Raw genomic sequence first — 17,314 nt, 5'->3', positions numbered from 1 at the left:
TTTAAAGTAATTAAGAAGTAACTTAAATATGAATTTAAGATGGTCTACTTCAAGAATTCTGAACAAGTTGTATAACTATTTTTGAAAAAAAAATCAAACTAAGGATTTTATTTCCAATTTTATTCACATGTTCTGATTTGCTCTCTGATTTCATAAGGAAAGGAACAGACAGAATTTTTACTCTCTAATGATTTTTACCAGCAACAATCATGTTGATCTTCAGCTTTCAGTGTTTAACCATGTACAACTTCAAAAATACTTTCATATTAGGAATGTGTAGTGGCAACCTATAAACCAAATTGAGTTTGTAGATGAATGCTGTTTTAGCTAACTGGGCTAACTAGACATAATTGTCTTTTTTTTTTTTTTTAGTTTCCAATGAAACGGAAGTATTTTAATGTTACCATTACTATAGGGTTAAGCTCTTTTAAAATCCAAGAATATAATAATTGAATACTTTTTATTGTAAAGAATTATGTTGATAAAGAGCAGTAGTTTTGCCCTTTTGAATGACTTAATTCTTGTGGAATTGAATACAAAGTTCAGTGGACCCTTTTAGAACTTCTAGGGCCCACCTGTGAAGGGAACCTCTTTTCTATGTCAACATGCTGTCACCCGGCTTCTTCTGTATGTAGCTGTTATTTCAGGAGAAGGGGCCAGTCCTGTGAATATTAAAAAGCATGTTGCAATGAATTTAGCTATAATGACATTCAACTAAATATAGTGGGACTTTTAGTATATTTCTAAGGATATGTTTTCCTACACTATTATAATCTCAGGAGCCAATTAATAGGTACCATTTTTCTTTTCCGTGTCCCTTCTAACCTTATAAGTTTGAGATTTGAAATGGTCATTGATCTAACAACTCCATGGTTGAAAGAGAAATGATAATCGGTAACATAGAAGATGAATAAAAGGAAGAACTGCTTATATGGTATCTGGAAGAATGTTTAAACCTCAGTAATATGAAGGTGTAGAGAAGGGGTCTGGTGCTCGAACACCCAGAAGGACCAGTCTGGTCGCAGGGATGAGAGAAGTAAGTGGCCAGGAAGGTGGGTTAGAGCAGCGGGGCCTCGTGCCCTTTGGAGCCTGCATTTCCCTCCTCCAGGGAGGCAAGTGTAGCTACCCTGGGCTGCTCAGTCCGTGCCCTGTGCGCTGGGGCTCGCTCTTTCTAGCTCTTCAAAAGTCTTAAGAGAAACCTGCAGTCTGAATTCCTATGTGAAGTTCTTAACTTAAAATAGGCATATAAAACATTTTTCTACAAACTGAATTTGGTGCGTAGGTTGCTAGTTTACCACCCATAGTATAGAAATATTTTAAACATGCAGTTAAACCCAGAAAACGAAAGACAAAAGAAAAAGGTACAATAACCAGGCGTCCCCAAACTACAGCCCACGGGCCCCCCGAGGCCATTTATCCAGCCCCCACTGCACTTCTGGAAGGGGCACCTCTTTCATTGGTGGTCAGTGAAAGGAGCACTGTATTTGGCAGCCCTCCAATGGTCTGAGGGACAGTGAACTGGACCCCTGTGTAAAAAGTTTGGAGACCCCTGACTGGTACATAATGTCTGAATTATTCAAGTAAAGTAATATTTTGCCAAATTCTAACTCTCCCCATGTATAGCTGGTTGATAAATAATTTAAGTATTTTCTCCTCCATTTCAAAATCTGTCTCATTCATGCATTCAACAGACACCTTGCTCAGTTATTTTGTTAGACATTAGTATACAACATAAATGCACCAGTATAGCAAGGAAGAAATGGGTAAACTAAAGCAATAATATGTCATAAGTGTAGTGACAGTATTCAGTAGAGAGATTGGTAGGAGTAGGAATGAGAGAAAAATCAGTGCAATTCGGCGGAAGACAATGGTAGTTCATATCTTCTCCTTAAATTCTTATTGTTAGTGATGTTACGTTCTCAGTGTGCAGTCCTGAAGCCCCATCTTCAAATGCAAGGCTTTTGCAAACTGCACTACATTTCTTCAGGCCATTTTTTTTCCCTTTTAAGAACAATTTGAAGTGAAAATTACATTATGTAATTTTTTCTGAAGTGTCTTTTGATCTGTGACGAGTTTGGTACTATACCTGTAAAATGTTTCTCATCAAAGCATCAGGTTTCTGGAAAAACTAGTTAAAAGGATTTAAAATATTAAAACATTCTGTTATTACCACTTTGCATCTCTGAATTTCTTTTTCTTTGACTTAAAATCCATGGTTGTTTTACTACATCCAGAGAGGCGCTTAGAAAGTCACACGTCCCACTGTTTTCATTTTTAATAAAGGTGTATCATCTTTGTGGGCGCCCGCTGGCCACATGTTAACCCCTGCATTCTGCTTCCTTTTAAAGGTACGTAGGGAGTACAGGAAATTCTTCAGAGCCAATGCTGGAAAAAAAATTTATGAATTTACGATTCAGAGAATTGTAAGTTTACATTTTATTTATGATTCATTAGCATTATTGGATTAGCTGGTTAATAGTGTCAATTCAATAATATGTGACTTATTTGGCAACAGTTAAATCATCACTGTGACACAGAGATTATGACTTTCTTTTATCATCTCCCCTCAAATTCAGGTGGAACTGTCTCAGAAAAAGTTCTATGTGGCCCATATATAATTAATAAAATGTTCTTTTTTTTTCTTTAGTAAAATGTTTTTATTTGACAGAGAGAACATACTTTGGGGGAACATCACCTCAAGCAAGTCAGGCTGCTATAAGATAAATACCAGAGACTGGGTGGCTTAAGTGAGAAACACTTATTTCTCACAGATCTGGAGGCTGAGCAGCCCGGGGTCAGGCTGTCAGCGTGGTGTGGTTCTGGCTAGGGCCTCTTGTTGTCCTCACGTGGCAGAGAGAAAGAAAGAAGCTCTTGCCTGTCTCTTCTGAATAAGGGCACTAATCCCATCCTGGGAGCTCTGCCTTTATGACCTCATTCAAACTTAATACCTCCCAAAAGCCCCATCTCCTAATGCCATCCTGTTGGATGTTAGGGTTTCAGCATAGAAATTTGGGGGAATAGTTAGGTCTTGCCCTGCTCAACTGCCATGAGCTGCTTCAGGGAGAGTTGGCAAACAAGTTAGTAGGTAGAGGGTGAAGGAGAGCAAGCCTGGGCCGCTCTGCCAGACGGAGGCTCAAGTTCCCTGTCTTTCAGAGAACCCTATGTGGTGGCGAAGAGTATAGACTCTGAAATCACCTTGCTCTGTCACTTATAGATGTGTGACTTGAGCAAGTGCCTTGACTCCTGAGTCTCATTTTGTCGTCTGTAAAATGAGGATAGTAACACTAAGCGCATAGAGTTGTTGTAATTAAAATGGGATGATATAAAGCTCTTAGCGTGCCTGCCCATATTAAGTGCTGTGGAGCAGTGCTGTCCAATAGGACTTTCTGCAGTAATGAAAATGGAAGGGGTTGGGGGCTGGGTGAAGGGATTAAGCAGAGGAAAAAAGAACTCATTGACATAGATAGCAGTATGGTGATTACAAGAGGGAAAGGGGGTGGGGGGAGGTAGTAGGGGGGAAAGGGGCAATAAATGGTAATGGAAGGAAACCCAACTGGGGGTGGTGACCACACAGTGTAACACACAGATGATGTAGTACTGAATTGTACACCTGAAACCTACATAATTTTATTAAAGTGTCACTCTACTACATCCAATTAGAGAGGTTTATAACAATAAATAAATAAATAAATATGTAAAAATTTTAAAAATATTTTATATCTGCAGTGCAATAGAATAGCTCCTAGTCACATTGGGCACTTCAAACATAACGAATGTGATTGATGAACTGGATTTTTTTGTTTCACTTTAATTTAATTTAATGACAATTTTATGTAATTTTAAACTTTTTATTTTTTAAATTTAATATTAGTTACTTAAAATTTAAATCTAAATAGCTACATATGACCAGTACAGCTGTCTAGTGTTAGCCGGAGTTAGTATTAATATTAGTATTAGCATCAGTATTCCCGTCTGAACCATCTGGTACAGCTCAGATTTCCACAGGCAATGCAAAGAGTGGAATAGAGACTTTCAGAGGAGTTACAAACTTTTATGGACTTGAACTTGCTAAATTGCACTCAAGACTGCTTTGTTTCATTCTAGATTATGGAAAACAATGACTTTTATGGTATTTTCTGTCAAACCCAATGCAGGTACAAAAGTACTTCTTGGAAATGAAAAATAAGATGCCTTCCTTATCTCCAATAGACAAAAATTGGCCATTGAGACCTTACCTATTCTTGGATTCTACTCATAAGGAGCTAAAAAGGATTTTCCACTTGTGGAGGGTAAAAAAAAAAGTCTTGTTATATATTTTTTGAAACTTCTTATCATATATTTTGAGTGTTTGAGAAGGGTTGTGTAGGCCCTGAATGGTTGGCTCAGTGGTAGAGCATCGGCCCCGCATGTGGATGTCCTGGGTTTGATTGCTGGTCAGGGCACACAGGAGCAGCACCCACCTGCTTCTCCACCCCTCCTTTCCACTTCCTCTTCTCTCTGTCTCTCTCTGTCTCTCTCTGTCTCTCTCTCTCTCTCTCTCCTCCTGCAGCCATGGCTCAATTGGAGCCACTTGGTCCTGGACACTGAGGATGGCTCCATGGTCTCCGCCTCAGGCGCTATGAAGAGCTTGGTTTCTCACTGAGCAACGCCTCAGATGGGCGGAGCATCACCCTCCAGCGGGCTTGCTGGGTAGATCTCGGATGGGGAGCATGAAGGAGTCTGTCTCTCTGCCACCCCTCCTTTCACTGAATTAAAAAGTAAATAAAATAAATAAAGGAGCTAGGTGTTGTGTAGAAGTGAATTTTACCACATTCTGCCTCTAGCCTGGAGAGGAATTATATGAGAAATTGGGTATTTTTGAACACTAGACTGTACTTGGCTTTCTGTGAGAATGAATCCCTGGAGCAGCGAGCTGTGTCCCGGAGGCTTCCTCTTGTCCGTGCTTCGACAGGGTTGTGCGTGGCTGTGCTGTCTTTCCCTTGCAGATTCCACTGGCTTTCTGTGAGAATGAATCCCTGAGCAGCCAGCTGTGTCCCAGAGGCTTCCTCTTGTCCGTGCTTCGACAGGGATGTGCATGCTGTGCTGTCTTTCCCTTGCAGATTCCACTGGCTTTCAAGCAGTTCACATTTTTGTTTGTTTGTTTCATCCTATCTGAAGGAACGCTGCTATAGGTGACAGAAATAATAAAATTGGAATGTCCTCACACAATGTAGTTAAACCCTGTAAATGACACTTTTGTACGATTTCTGGAACACATGCAGGCACACATGTGAACAAATAGTTTGATGGGCTAGAACTTTAAGGTCCCCTTAGAGACATTGAAAAGCTTAAAATTTCCCTCTGAATTAAAGGAAGGTGAAATTCTCTTTGATGTCACCTTATATTTCGGCTCATCTAATATTTGTATGAGAGCATACCATGTAATCTAGTTGTTGCCCAGCATGGTGTGCATGGAGTACTTGCAAAGATGTTGACTCTATTTCAAATACTTAATTGTAGATGGAATCCCAAATTAAATATATACATGTATCAGATATAAGCAAATCATTAGATTAAAGGCCTTGTATTTATTCAGTAAATGATTTGATGGATACATCTTCAGTGAAACTTTTCCTGCCCAGCACAGTGGGCTTGTTTCTTACCAGAATCACCTAAGTATAGAGCGACCTCATCACTGATGAGTGTAATGATTGGTGCCAGCACACAACATATGGAACTGGATTCTGAGTTCTATTCCCTAATTTAGTGAGTCAGTTTGAAGACATTCACCAACATTTCAATGTTCAATGGTTTGAATCTGATCCAGAAACTCTTCAGAAATAACGATGGGGAGCTGCTCACACCGGGAGCCTGCTCTGCCTCTGTTCTCCCCTGGCTCTGAGTCTGCCCTTACCTCCCTTGCATGCGGGTGGAGCTGAAGAGGGATGTGTGGGCAGCAAGGCTAACATTCCTTTACACTTTACACTATTATGTTGGTGACTTTCAACCATATCTGTAACTGAATTTCTCAGAGTTCGTCTAGAAAACCTGGCCTTGCTCCCCCCACCACTCCCTATTTCCTTTCCGTGCCATCTCAGAGTCCAGATGAAGAGGACATTTCTCAGGTCTCATGTCCACATTTTAAAATGGTAGTGGGGATGGCCTGGCTGGATAGCTTGGTTGGTTAGATTATCGTCCCAAAGCACAGAGGTTGTTGGTTTGACCCCCAGTCAGGGCCCATACAGGAGCACATTGATCTCTCTCTCTCTCTCTCTCTCTCTTTCTCTCTTTCTCTTTCTCTTTCTCTTTCTTCCTTCTTCTCTTGCTGAAATCAATAAATAAAAAAAATTGCCTGACCTGTAGTGGTGCAGTGGATAAAGTGTTGACCTGGAACACTGAGGTCGCCGGTTCAAAACCCTGGACTTGCCTGGTCAAGGCACATATGGGAGTTGATGCTTCCTGCTCCTCCCCTCACCCCTCTCTCTCTCTCTGTCTCTTTTTCTCTCTCTGCTCTACTTTTCTAAAATGAATTTTAAAACTTTTTTTATTAAAAATTAATTAAAAGCAAACCATATCTAAATAAATAAATAAGTGGTAGTGGGGGATTTGGAATAGCATTATTTACAGGTTATGAAGTCAATTTAGTAGGCTACTGCCAGAATTTTTAAATGAAATAGAAAAGAATAGGGTACATGACAAATAGAAAGGGAAAGTATTGTTTTGTAAAGCTTTTATGTCAATTGGATGTGTGTGTACAAATGTGTGCACTGGTTTTTGCTGTGTGGTGTTTTTCTTACTGTGACTGAAAAAGAGTGTGACAGCCTCAGGACTGAAGGATGTTCGGGGATTGATGTCACAGTGAAAGGAAACAGTCCTCCCAGCGAGGCCCATGCAGGAGGACCCCTGTTTGTTCTGAAGAACTGTCCTAAGTTCTGCACTATAAGCAATAAAACCAACAAGGGAAGAACGCTATTGGCCTTTTAAATGACTATTTCATATGCATTTACTATTGTTGCTGCTATTAAATTGGCTTATTATATGTAAAAATGAGTGATGATTTATTTATAAAAGTGATGTCTTTTTCTCCCTTTTTTTTTTTATCTCCTAGTGTAAAAAATACAGGGACCAATTCACAGACCAGCAGAAACTTATATATGAAGAGAAACTAGAAGCCAGTGAGCTCTTCAAAGACAAGAAGGCTTTATACCCATCTAGGTATTATGGCTTTGCTTTACTAATAAAAGTCACTTTAAAAAAATTTCTCAAATATATTAGTAAGTCTTTTCTAGTAGAGTCTGATTTCAGTAATACATGAGAGATTTTTAATTTTATGAATTATTTTATGAGCTGTAAGTACCATAAACACTTTGGAGCCATGGCTTCCATTTGTTGGCTTAATTCCATGGGCATTATTAGCTCAGACACTTCACTAAATAATTAAAGGTCACCTTTTAAAATAGAAATTGTATAGGCTATTGAGATATATATACATTGTAAATTCCTGTTAGTTTTTCATAGTTTTCAGAGACTAGCCAAATTTCTGTTGGCTGTATACTGTAATCATCATTTCAGACTTCCTACTTTATTTAATAAGCTGGATCAGAATCTCACTTTTAAGATAAATGAACAGAGGGAGCCAGTATATCACTTTCTGAATATTGCTTGAGCACTGTGGCTGATCTGTGGTGGCCTTTGGTCTGCTGACTCATTTGGCATGACTTTGGTAGTCTGAGTCTCAAGTTCAGTTTATCATGGGCACCAAATACTCATTAGAAGAATACCAGTTGCAAGTTTGCCACAGAACATCCTCGGTAAAGACTACTCGTCTTGCCTGACCAGGCGGTGGCACAGTGGATAGAGCATCGGACTGGGATGTGGAGGACCCAGGTTCGAGACCCCGAGGTCGCCAGCTTGAGCGTGGGCTCGGGCTCAACTGGTTTGAGCAAAGCTCACCAGCTTGAACCCAAGGTCGCTGGCTTGAGCAAGGGGTCACTCAGTCTGCTGTAGCCCCCTGGTCAAGGCACATATGAGAAATTAATCAATGAACAACTAAGGAACCACAAGGAAGAATTGATGTTTCTCATCTCTCTCCCTTCCTGTCTGTCTGTCCCTATCTGTCCCTCTCTCTGACTCTCTCTGTCTTCTGCCCCTAAATAAATAAATATTAAAAAAAGACTACTTGTCCAAATATTCTTATATCTCCCAAGCTCATCATTTCCCCCCAGAATGCCTATCCCTTTTTCAACTGCTATTTATAAAAAAAGAGTTTGTAATTTCAAGCCAAATCTCTTACAATTTTTAGTTCCTTCCAAAGAATGGCCTGGAAATAAAAATGCATCATATGCTAAGTATATTCACATGTATTACACATGGTGGTACATTTATATTTTCTGTGTCTTTACACACATTTCAAAGCTGTCTTTACACACATTTCAAAGCTTTTCCTTGTAAAGGATTAAAAGAACATAGATTGCCAGGCTATGTTTAACTATTTTAAACTACACAGCCTCCGTGGTCAGCTAATTTGGCTGCTTGTGGTGGTAGATACTCGTAAGTCAAGCATAGTATCTAAGTCCAAAGTCGTCCAAAGTGCCTGCTGTATACAGTGTATTTAGACAGGAAAACTGTATATGTGCTTTCTCTTGCGGCTAATTTTTTTTTCTTCATATATTTTTAATATGTAGAGTAGCTTTAATTAACATTCCCTGTGGATGACTCTTTAGACACTGGAGGAAGAAAAATGCTTTTTTGAATAAACCAATTCAAAGGCTCTAAGCACTTTTTATTATTAAAAACACACTTGAATATGAACAACAACAAAGAATGTTAGTCAAGCCAGGAGTTCTGGTGGGTGTCTTACCAGTTTTCAGGGATGGTGGCATGCTGACCCTCCCGCAGATCGAGGGGTGGAATAACTGACCCTCCCCTCCCTCCCCGCATGACATGCAGCCCCCATGGGAGTCAGCTTTTCTCTCCTGGGAGCTGTGAAACACTGACCACCTACATGGATTTCTTCCCCATCCCTGATCCTCCACCCACAACACAAGCATTTAAAGTTGTATTTGCAAATTGTCAGAACTTTATAGCTCAAAACAAAGCTGCAAGAGTTTTTTGTTTCTGTGTGTGTGTGTGTGTGTGTGTGTGTGTGTGTGTGTGTGTCTTTGAAGGAGCTGCCCTGAGAGTATCCCCCACACACACACAAATTTTAGGGAAATTGGTATTTTAGTGCTATCTGCACAATTATACCTCATGTAAATAGTTTGAAAGAAAACTGCTCTGATTCTAAATGTTTACTTGGTCACTTCTGTCCATTTAGGAGCATATCTTAGGCGAAGAGTCCAATTTTTCTTTCATCTATTGCCTCTGTAGTGCCAGAGGGATATGACGATGTTGTGTTCTGTAGCTTTCTTCTGATGTGGTGGTGGTGGGTCTATTCTTCTGCAGAAGGTTCACTGATTTTTATACTCTTCTGCAAGATAAAAGAAAATAATTTTTCTTTGGGTCAGGTGATGGGAATGATTTGTTCTCTTTGTTCCATGTTACATCTTGTTTAAAGGCATTAAATTCTTTGTGGGCAGCTATTAACTTTATATTAACAGATTAGAAGGAATTGCCTTTTCCTTCACATGAGGCCCTGAACCTGAGTCTTGGCTGTCATTCATGTGAGTGATTTGTATCTTTATTGTTCCGTGTGATATGATTTTTATCAGAGTCCTGCCTACCAAATGCCATGATCCCATCAAAAAATGTATTTGAAATAGGTTTAAGGCTCTATTTCCAACTTAAATTTAGGACAGATGCAAGTATGATGTATATAGAATGTATAAAATAAAGTTACTTTTTATGAAGCTGTCAGACAGCCTTTGGAGTCAACTGTTAATCTTTTTCTAGTAGTACCTTCATCTGAAACCCTCGCTAAGATGAGGATTTTTTTTTTTCTTCTTAGTGTTGGCCAACCATTCCAAGGGGCTTACCTGGAAATCAGCAAGAATCCCAAGTATAAGAAACTGAAAGATGCCATTGAAGAAAAGATTATCATTGCTGAAGTTGTAAACAAAATTAACCGTGCAAATGGGAAGGTAATCTATAACCCTGGAAGACTTTTAAGAAGTGTTTATCAGTTGGGACAGGCATCTTTGATTTTCTGAATGTTAAAAGTTGCATTTTACTTTGTCAGCAGTTACTTGAAAGGAGTTATTTCCCCCTACATTCAAGGTTAGGAAGAATTTTACCGGTTGTCTGAGCTTTTTGTGAACTAAACTATATTACCTATGTTTAATGTGTTCTCAGTTTACATAGGTATGCATGCTAATGGCTATTGGAATAAAATGTGCATTCTGCAAATAACTAATGCTGTAAACTCATGGACCATTTGAGGGTATTTTTGATCATTAGTTTTACATCCTTTTTTGGTTTGTTTTGTTTTGTTTTATTTGTTTTAGAGTACATCCAGGATTTTCCTTTTAACAAATAATAACCTCCTCCTTGCTGATCAAAAGTCTGGACAAATCAAGTCCGAGGTTCCCCTGGTGGATGTGACCAAAGTCTCAATGAGCTCACAGAACGATGGTTTCTTTGCCATCCATCTCAAAGAGGTAAAGACTCAACTATTGACTAACCGAAAGATTTCTACGTTAGCCCAATCTCTACACCATCGATTTAAAGCTTTGCAAAACTGAATAATCCTATTACTTAAAGATTATATGTTTTTCTTACTGATTTGACAATTTTGGCTATATTTCCTTTTATGTAAAAAAGCTCAGGCTTGGATTTTTAATAATTGAATAAGACTAACCACTTGACATGTTCATTAGAGTTACAGTTTCATTGAGTACCTTTTGTTTGCACATACTGGGATAGGCATTATTTTCAGAATGAATGCATAGGAATATCAAGATGTTTTAAATGCTTCTTCCTGTTTTATTTATATACCAACTTAGTAAATGTTTTGGTCAATTTTAATTGGGGGGTTTTAATTAAAGAATGCAACGATAGTCAACTGCATAATAATTTGGGCCTAAAGATTTTTTATGTCCTGTACTTTTATCTTAACCAGGACCTCCTGACTTGACTCTTCGGAGTTAGTCTCACTAACTTTACAATGACCTTGGCCAAGCCATTTAACTTTCAGGGGCCTGCCTTATTTTTCCCCTTTAACATGGGGAGAATAATAGTACCTATTTCATAGTGTTATTATAAGGATTAAATGTAAAGTGTTTCACATAGTGCTTGTCACCTAATAAACAGTCACTGAATAAATATGTCAGTAAAAGTCATATTTAGAAACATATATCTACCTAATAGTGCACTTACTTATCTAGCTGATTCTATACTTAAGAAAAATCTCATAAGCTTATTTCAGTCCATTCTCCCAACTGTGACTCTTACCCTAAAGGGAGCATATCAAATCCTAAGACAGTGATTCTGAACCTCAGTTATACATTAAAATGATGCTGATGCCCACACCATATCCCCAGCTCAGCCAAATCGGTGTCTTAGAATGAGGCATGAGCGCCCTGTGTTTTCAACGCTCTCTAGATGGTTTGTGCAGCTAAGGTTGAGAGCCATTGCCTGCCTAGGATATTTGTGGAAATTGTTGTTCTTTTTTTTTTTTTTTTAACCAAGTCACCAAGGAGTTTTTTAAGCAGCTCTTTCAGAATGAGTTATAGGTTAGGTCAGTACTTGAATGTGTAAGCAGATCGCCCAGGGGTCCTATGGGCTCCTAGTTGGCAGGCCTGCGGTAGGGCCTCAGGTCTTCCCTTTCTAACAAGCTCCCCGGTGGTGCTGACAGTGCTTCTGGCCCATTGAACCACTTTGGGTAGCGACCAGTTAGGTCACCTTACTAAAGTGCTCTGAGCCAGTTGGAAGAAATACTGCTTTTATAATTACTGTTTGTTCGGAAGAATGGTGGACTCCAGGAGCTGATATTTTAAAGAGACTGGAAATACTTTTTCAGCCAAACTTGTAAACATTTACCTCCTAACCCACCTTTAATTAGGACAGTTTGACCTTCGGTTTGTCCTTGCAGGGCTCCGAGGCGGCTAGTAAAGGGGACTTTCTCTTCAGCAGCGATCACCTGATTGAAATGGCCACCAAGCTCTATCGGACGACTCTCAGCCAAACCAAACAGAAGCTCAATATTGAAATTTCCGATGAGTATGTTCATGAATTACTTGAATATACCTTTTTTATTACTTTCAGCTTTTTTGCTTTAGTTAAGCGATCTAAATCATTCATTTATACAACCACTGCTTCTTCGTACCGAGCATGTGTCCGTCATTTGTTCTAGATGATGGATGGGCAGAATGACCAAATTTCTACCTTCATGTACCTGACATCCTAGTGGAAGAGAGAAATATGCACAAATAATAATAAATCAGGGAAATGACTTTAGTGACAAGAGTCTATGGAGGGGGGTGGGGAAGCAGGGAAGCACCAGAGGGTATTTTTGTTTTTTTACGTGGAGGGCAGGAAGGTCTCTTTTTAGTGACATTGGTGTTGAGACTGGAATCAAAGGAGTCAGCTAGTCAGCAAGCTGGGAAGGTGCCTTCTGCGGCAGGGAAACAGCAGGTGCAGAGGCCCTAAGACAGGAAGGAACTTTGGGACAGAGTGAAATGATGGGAAAAGATCCTGGAGAGAGTGGCCGGGGCCCAGCCCTGTGGAGCTCGGTGGCTGACGGAAGGAGCTGAGATTTTACTGAGGACAGTGGAAGGCCCATTACAGATGTTGAGCAAGGGTGTGGCATGATGTGACTCACTGTTTCCCAAGATCAGTTTGGCTGCACTGTGGAGAGTAACTCTAGGGAGGCCAGAGTGGAAGCAGAAAAGATAGTTAGGAGCTTCTGAGCTGTCTATGGTAAGGATGATGGAGCTTAGGCTGAGGTGGGAGTGGGAGCTGGTGAGAACTAGGTTCCGAATGTAATCTGAAAGAAGACAAGAGGCCTTGTTAACAGATTGGGTGTTAGGTTTGGGGCCTGAACCCAAGTGGTGATTCCATTTACTGCAGTATATGACACTGGGAAAAGCAGAGTTTGGGGGTGAAATCAAGAGTGCTGTTTTGGGTGTGTTCTGTTTTTTTTCTCACATATGGATAACTGGTGTAGAATAAGCATCCCGTGTTTTTTATTATTTTTTTTTTTACAGTGACAGAGAGAGAGTCAGAGAGAGGGATAGATAGGGACAGACAGGAAGGGAGAAAAACAAGAAGCATTAATCATCAGTTTTTCGTTTCGACACCTTAGTTTTTCATTGATTGCTTTCTCATATGTGCCTTGACCATGGGCCTTCAGCAGACAGAGTGACCCCTTGCTCAAGCCAGCAACCTTGGGCTCAAGCTGGTGAGCTTTGCTCAAACCAGATGAACCTGCACTCAAGCTGGTGACCTTAGGGTCTCGAACCTGGGTCCTCCGCATACCAGTCCAACTCAAACACCGGGTGGGGGGGGTTGCTCCTGGGCGTCAGGGACCCGCCTTGTCCAGAGAGGAGGTGATGTTCTGCGCGTGCACACATGCAGGAAACATGCTTGCCTGAGTCAGGCTGAGATTTGCAGTGTAGCCACGTGAAGAAAACAAACATTTAGTAGCATTATAAACCAGCCTATAACACCGTCCCTTTTCCAATTTCTAATTATTGGCTGGTCTCGTAAAAAGAAAACAGCTGATGTCACCTTGCATAGCACACGTGGTCCTTTGCCCAGGCAGTACAGGGAGCCACATGGTAGGTTAGAGCAAGGCTCTCATGGAGCCTCTGGGAGCTCTGAAGCAGGGATTTTATGTAATCCTTTGGGAAAGCGTTTTAAATTTAAACAAAATTTTATAAAGTCATGGCAGGGATACCCATGATGTATTTTCTAGCCCCAAATGGCTTTGGCCCATTTTATTACCAGCTGTGCAGACTGGCGTTATAAACAGCGACCAGAAGCTTCCTGAGAGCAGCCGTGTCAGAAATAGAAATCGGTGTTCTAACAAACCCAGTCTCCTTGATTATCATGGGTAAACTGGATGTCCAACGCAGAGGCAGAGTCAAAGACCCGTTTAGTCCTACAAGAGTTTTTGTTTCTAATTGAATTCATTAGGGCGGTGCTAGTGAACGTATTACACAGGTTTCGGGTGCCCGGTTCCACAGCACACCTCCGTACACCATATTGTGTTCGCCGGCCTCCTCAGGTCTAGTCTTTGTCCATCATCCTTCAAGTGGTTTTAACATGCACATGTAGAGTGAGAATTTAATTCATTTGGAGAATCCTGTGCTTTGTAATTCCCATTTCTTAAAACTTCCGTACTTTTCAAACTGTAAATGGTTGCATTTTAAGGGCCTTAAATAAGAGGTGGGCCCTGGCCAGTTGGCTCAGCGGTAGGGCGTCGGCCTGGCGTGCGGGGGACCCGGGTTCAATTCCCGGCCAGGGCACATAGGAGAAGCGCCCATTTGCTTCTCCACCCCTCCCCTCCTTCCTCTCTGTCTCTCTCTTCCCCTCCCGCAGCCAAGGCTCCATTGGAGCAAAGATGGCCTGGGTGCTGGGGATGGCTCCTTGGCCTCTGCCCCAGGCACTAGAGTGGCTCTGGTTGCGGCAGAGCGACGCCCCGGAGGGGCAGAGCATCGCCCCCTGGTGGGTGTGCCGGGTGGATCCCGGTCGGGCGCATGCGGGAGTCTGTCTGTCTCTCCCCATTTCCAGCTTCAGAAAAATACAAAAACAAAAATAAATAAATAAAATAAGAGGTGAAGTATTTCTAACATGAAGTTCTGAGTATATTGAAAACTAAAGTTAATTTATTCCAGTAAATATTTTCAATGTACCTGTGTATATACTAGTACATGTTTACAAACATACATATAGTATACATACACATATCTATATCATTTAAGTTACACAGTTGTGTTTCTGAATATTTTAAACCCAAACAACTAATCTGCATTCCTTTTGCTGTGAAGTTCTAACTGGTATTAGAATGAATTAGTGCATTCAACGTGATTGTTTGCTGGAGGTTGGATGCTTTGATTCTCCATGTCCTTAACAGTGAGCCATGCTCCAGTTTCCGGGGAAATAAAAATAAGAAATAGTACTTACCTCATAGGATTGTTTTAAAGTTGTGTTGTACGTAGCTCCTACGAACTGTGTGGTACAGAATAAATACTCAGTAAATTTTAGTTACTTTTATTCTAGAGTCAATCATGGTCATGGTTGATGAACATGGAGACAATTACGTGCTGAAGTGATTGGGAAAAGGGCTCCTTGCACATTTGTTATACTGCAGGTGGTCCTTGAAAATTAAGATGTGAAAGTAGCCCTGGCCAAGTAGCTTGGCTGGTTAGAACATCGTCCCGACATGCTAAGGTTGCAGGTTCAGTCCCATCAGGGCACATACAAGAAGAAACCAATGAAAGCATAAATAAGTGGAGAAACAAATCATGTCTCTCTCTCTCTCTCTCTCTCTCTCTTCCCCCCCCCTTTCCCTCCCTTCCTTTCTCTCTAAGATCAATTTTTAAAAGCGTAAAAGTATTTGATTTTTTTTTTGTATTTGTATTAAGCATGAAAGATGTTTTCTTTCCTTTGACACGTGCAGATAAAGGTATACGCTCCAGAGAGATCTCTCAGATAGGTGAATTTGGAATTATAGCTCTTTTTTCCAGTGTTTTCAAGTTGGGAAAAAAAAAAAAAAACTCATTCAAAAGCTCAGACTATCATTTTAAAACAACAGATGAACCAGAAGCTTATGTGTCACATTTTACTTCAGTAAATGTTTGGAAAACGTGGGCGGTTTAGACCTTGAAACTGAGACTAATGTGTGCAGAGTAGATCTGTTTCCATCTTTGCTGTTGTCATGGGTGCCAGTGAGCATGTGATGTCACATGGTTGTTAGAGTAACTCATGTAATTATATTCCAGTAACTTAGAAAACTGTTCCCTGAGAAGTATCCTGAAAATATGGTGACATTATACTGATTCTAATGGTGAGGAGAAAAGAGCACTGTTTTTTCCATGGGAACAGTGAGATTCTCATCCAGTATGCAGATCTGAAATGTCCCCAGTGATGCCATCCTTAAGGGCAGGGACCTAGTGATAAACATCTGGTGTCCCTCACAGCATGCAGCCCAGGGGAAGCCAGCAGTATGCTTGTTAGAAGGTGTGACAAATAATCTTGGGGACAGGCACTTGACCCTTGCTGACCTATGAAAGGGAAGCTTTGGACTAGACTGTTTCTGACACTGTCACGTGTACCACTGGTAGGATGAGAAGTGACTTTCAGTGTACACTAATGGATTACTAAAACTTTTATCATTTATATATTTTTAAATGAGTATTAAAATACGTAAGTGGCACATCAAACTTGTGATTCTATCATCATTCTTCTGTGAGACACTGCTATTTTGAAACACATATTTAGACTAGAAATAACTATTAGCATAACGTGTAGATATGACAGAAATCGTGTAGGTAATACATTAATAATCAACGTTTAGAAACCAGAGTCTCTGGACATTCTAGACTGTTTCTTTTTCTGACCTTCTTTATTTCGTTATTTCGATTTGTTGAGAATTTAATCGGATACCCTCCCCCAGTTTATAGTTTTGCTGTGCAAATAATGGAGATAAATGGAGGAATAGCATGTTGGTCTTCCCATTTGAAGCATGGAAATAAGTCCTCTTAACCTTTCTTACCTTACAGGAATGTGGTGAGTTAATGAATTTCAGTTTTCTTAGGCCTGAATGGTGACTGCTGGAAGTTAAGTGCAGTGTGAAACCTGATAATATCAATAGAATCCTGTATAGAAGTGTTGACGGAGCTTGCCAAGATCAGTATTGATGAAAGAAACAGAAGTTAGTTGTTGTATAATCATCAGCTGTTTTGTGTGTTCTTTAATTTGGCTGTCCTTTTCTCCTAGGTTCCTGGTGCAGTTCAGACAGGACAAAGTATGTGTGAAGTTTATTCAGGGCAGCCAGAAAAATGGGAGTGTGCCAACGTGCAAACGAAAAAACAACCGTCTCCTGGAAGTCGCTGTTCCTTAACTGCTGTCTCCTGTTGCCCTGCTTTCCTGGACTTGTTTCTTTGTCATAGTGCAATTTGGTTTGGTTTTGAGTTCATTGTATGTTTGGGAATTGTTAAAGGCTAATACCATTAGAGTCCTTTGGCAAAATAAAAATATTTAACTAATCAATTTTTTATTATTGGAATAGTTTTAACGCTTGAAGTGCACCTTTCTGTGCACAGTCCTGGGACAGGATTGTAGAAACTAACAGTGTCTATGCCATGTCATATGTGTTCTTTGTTTAGTCTTCGTGTTAGATCTCGGTGTAACCTAAATCAGCATGTTATTCATAATCATTAATACATCTAAGTAT

At 40.3% G+C, this 17,314-nt stretch overlaps 1 protein-coding gene across 5 annotated transcripts in view; it reads left to right on the top strand.

The window, feature by feature from the left end:
• The window catches only part of MYO1B (myosin IB), a 207,433-nt gene extending 190,157 nt beyond the window's left edge, over positions 1-17,276 (top strand). For all 5 annotated transcript variants that reach the window (XM_066279246.1, XM_066279247.1, XM_066279249.1 and 2 more), the window contains 7 exons: positions 2,349-2,423; positions 4,155-4,289; positions 7,088-7,194; positions 9,926-10,058; positions 10,422-10,574; positions 12,008-12,135; positions 16,858-17,276. In XM_066279246.1, coding sequence (XP_066135343.1) covers positions 2,349-2,423; positions 4,155-4,289; positions 7,088-7,194; positions 9,926-10,058; positions 10,422-10,574; positions 12,008-12,135; positions 16,858-16,981 — 855 coding nt within the window. In that variant the 3' untranslated portion in view covers positions 16,982-17,276. The remainder of the gene's footprint in view (positions 1-2,348; positions 2,424-4,154; positions 4,290-7,087; positions 7,195-9,925; positions 10,059-10,421; positions 10,575-12,007; positions 12,136-16,857) is intronic.
• Positions 17,277-17,314: the final 38 nt, after the last annotated feature.

This window comes from Saccopteryx bilineata, chromosome 5 (assembly GCF_036850765.1).
Source record: "Saccopteryx bilineata isolate mSacBil1 chromosome 5, mSacBil1_pri_phased_curated, whole genome shotgun sequence".
NCBI lineage: Eukaryota > Metazoa > Chordata > Mammalia > Chiroptera > Emballonuridae > Saccopteryx > Saccopteryx bilineata.
This window is presented reverse-complemented; position numbering and strand designations above follow the sequence as displayed.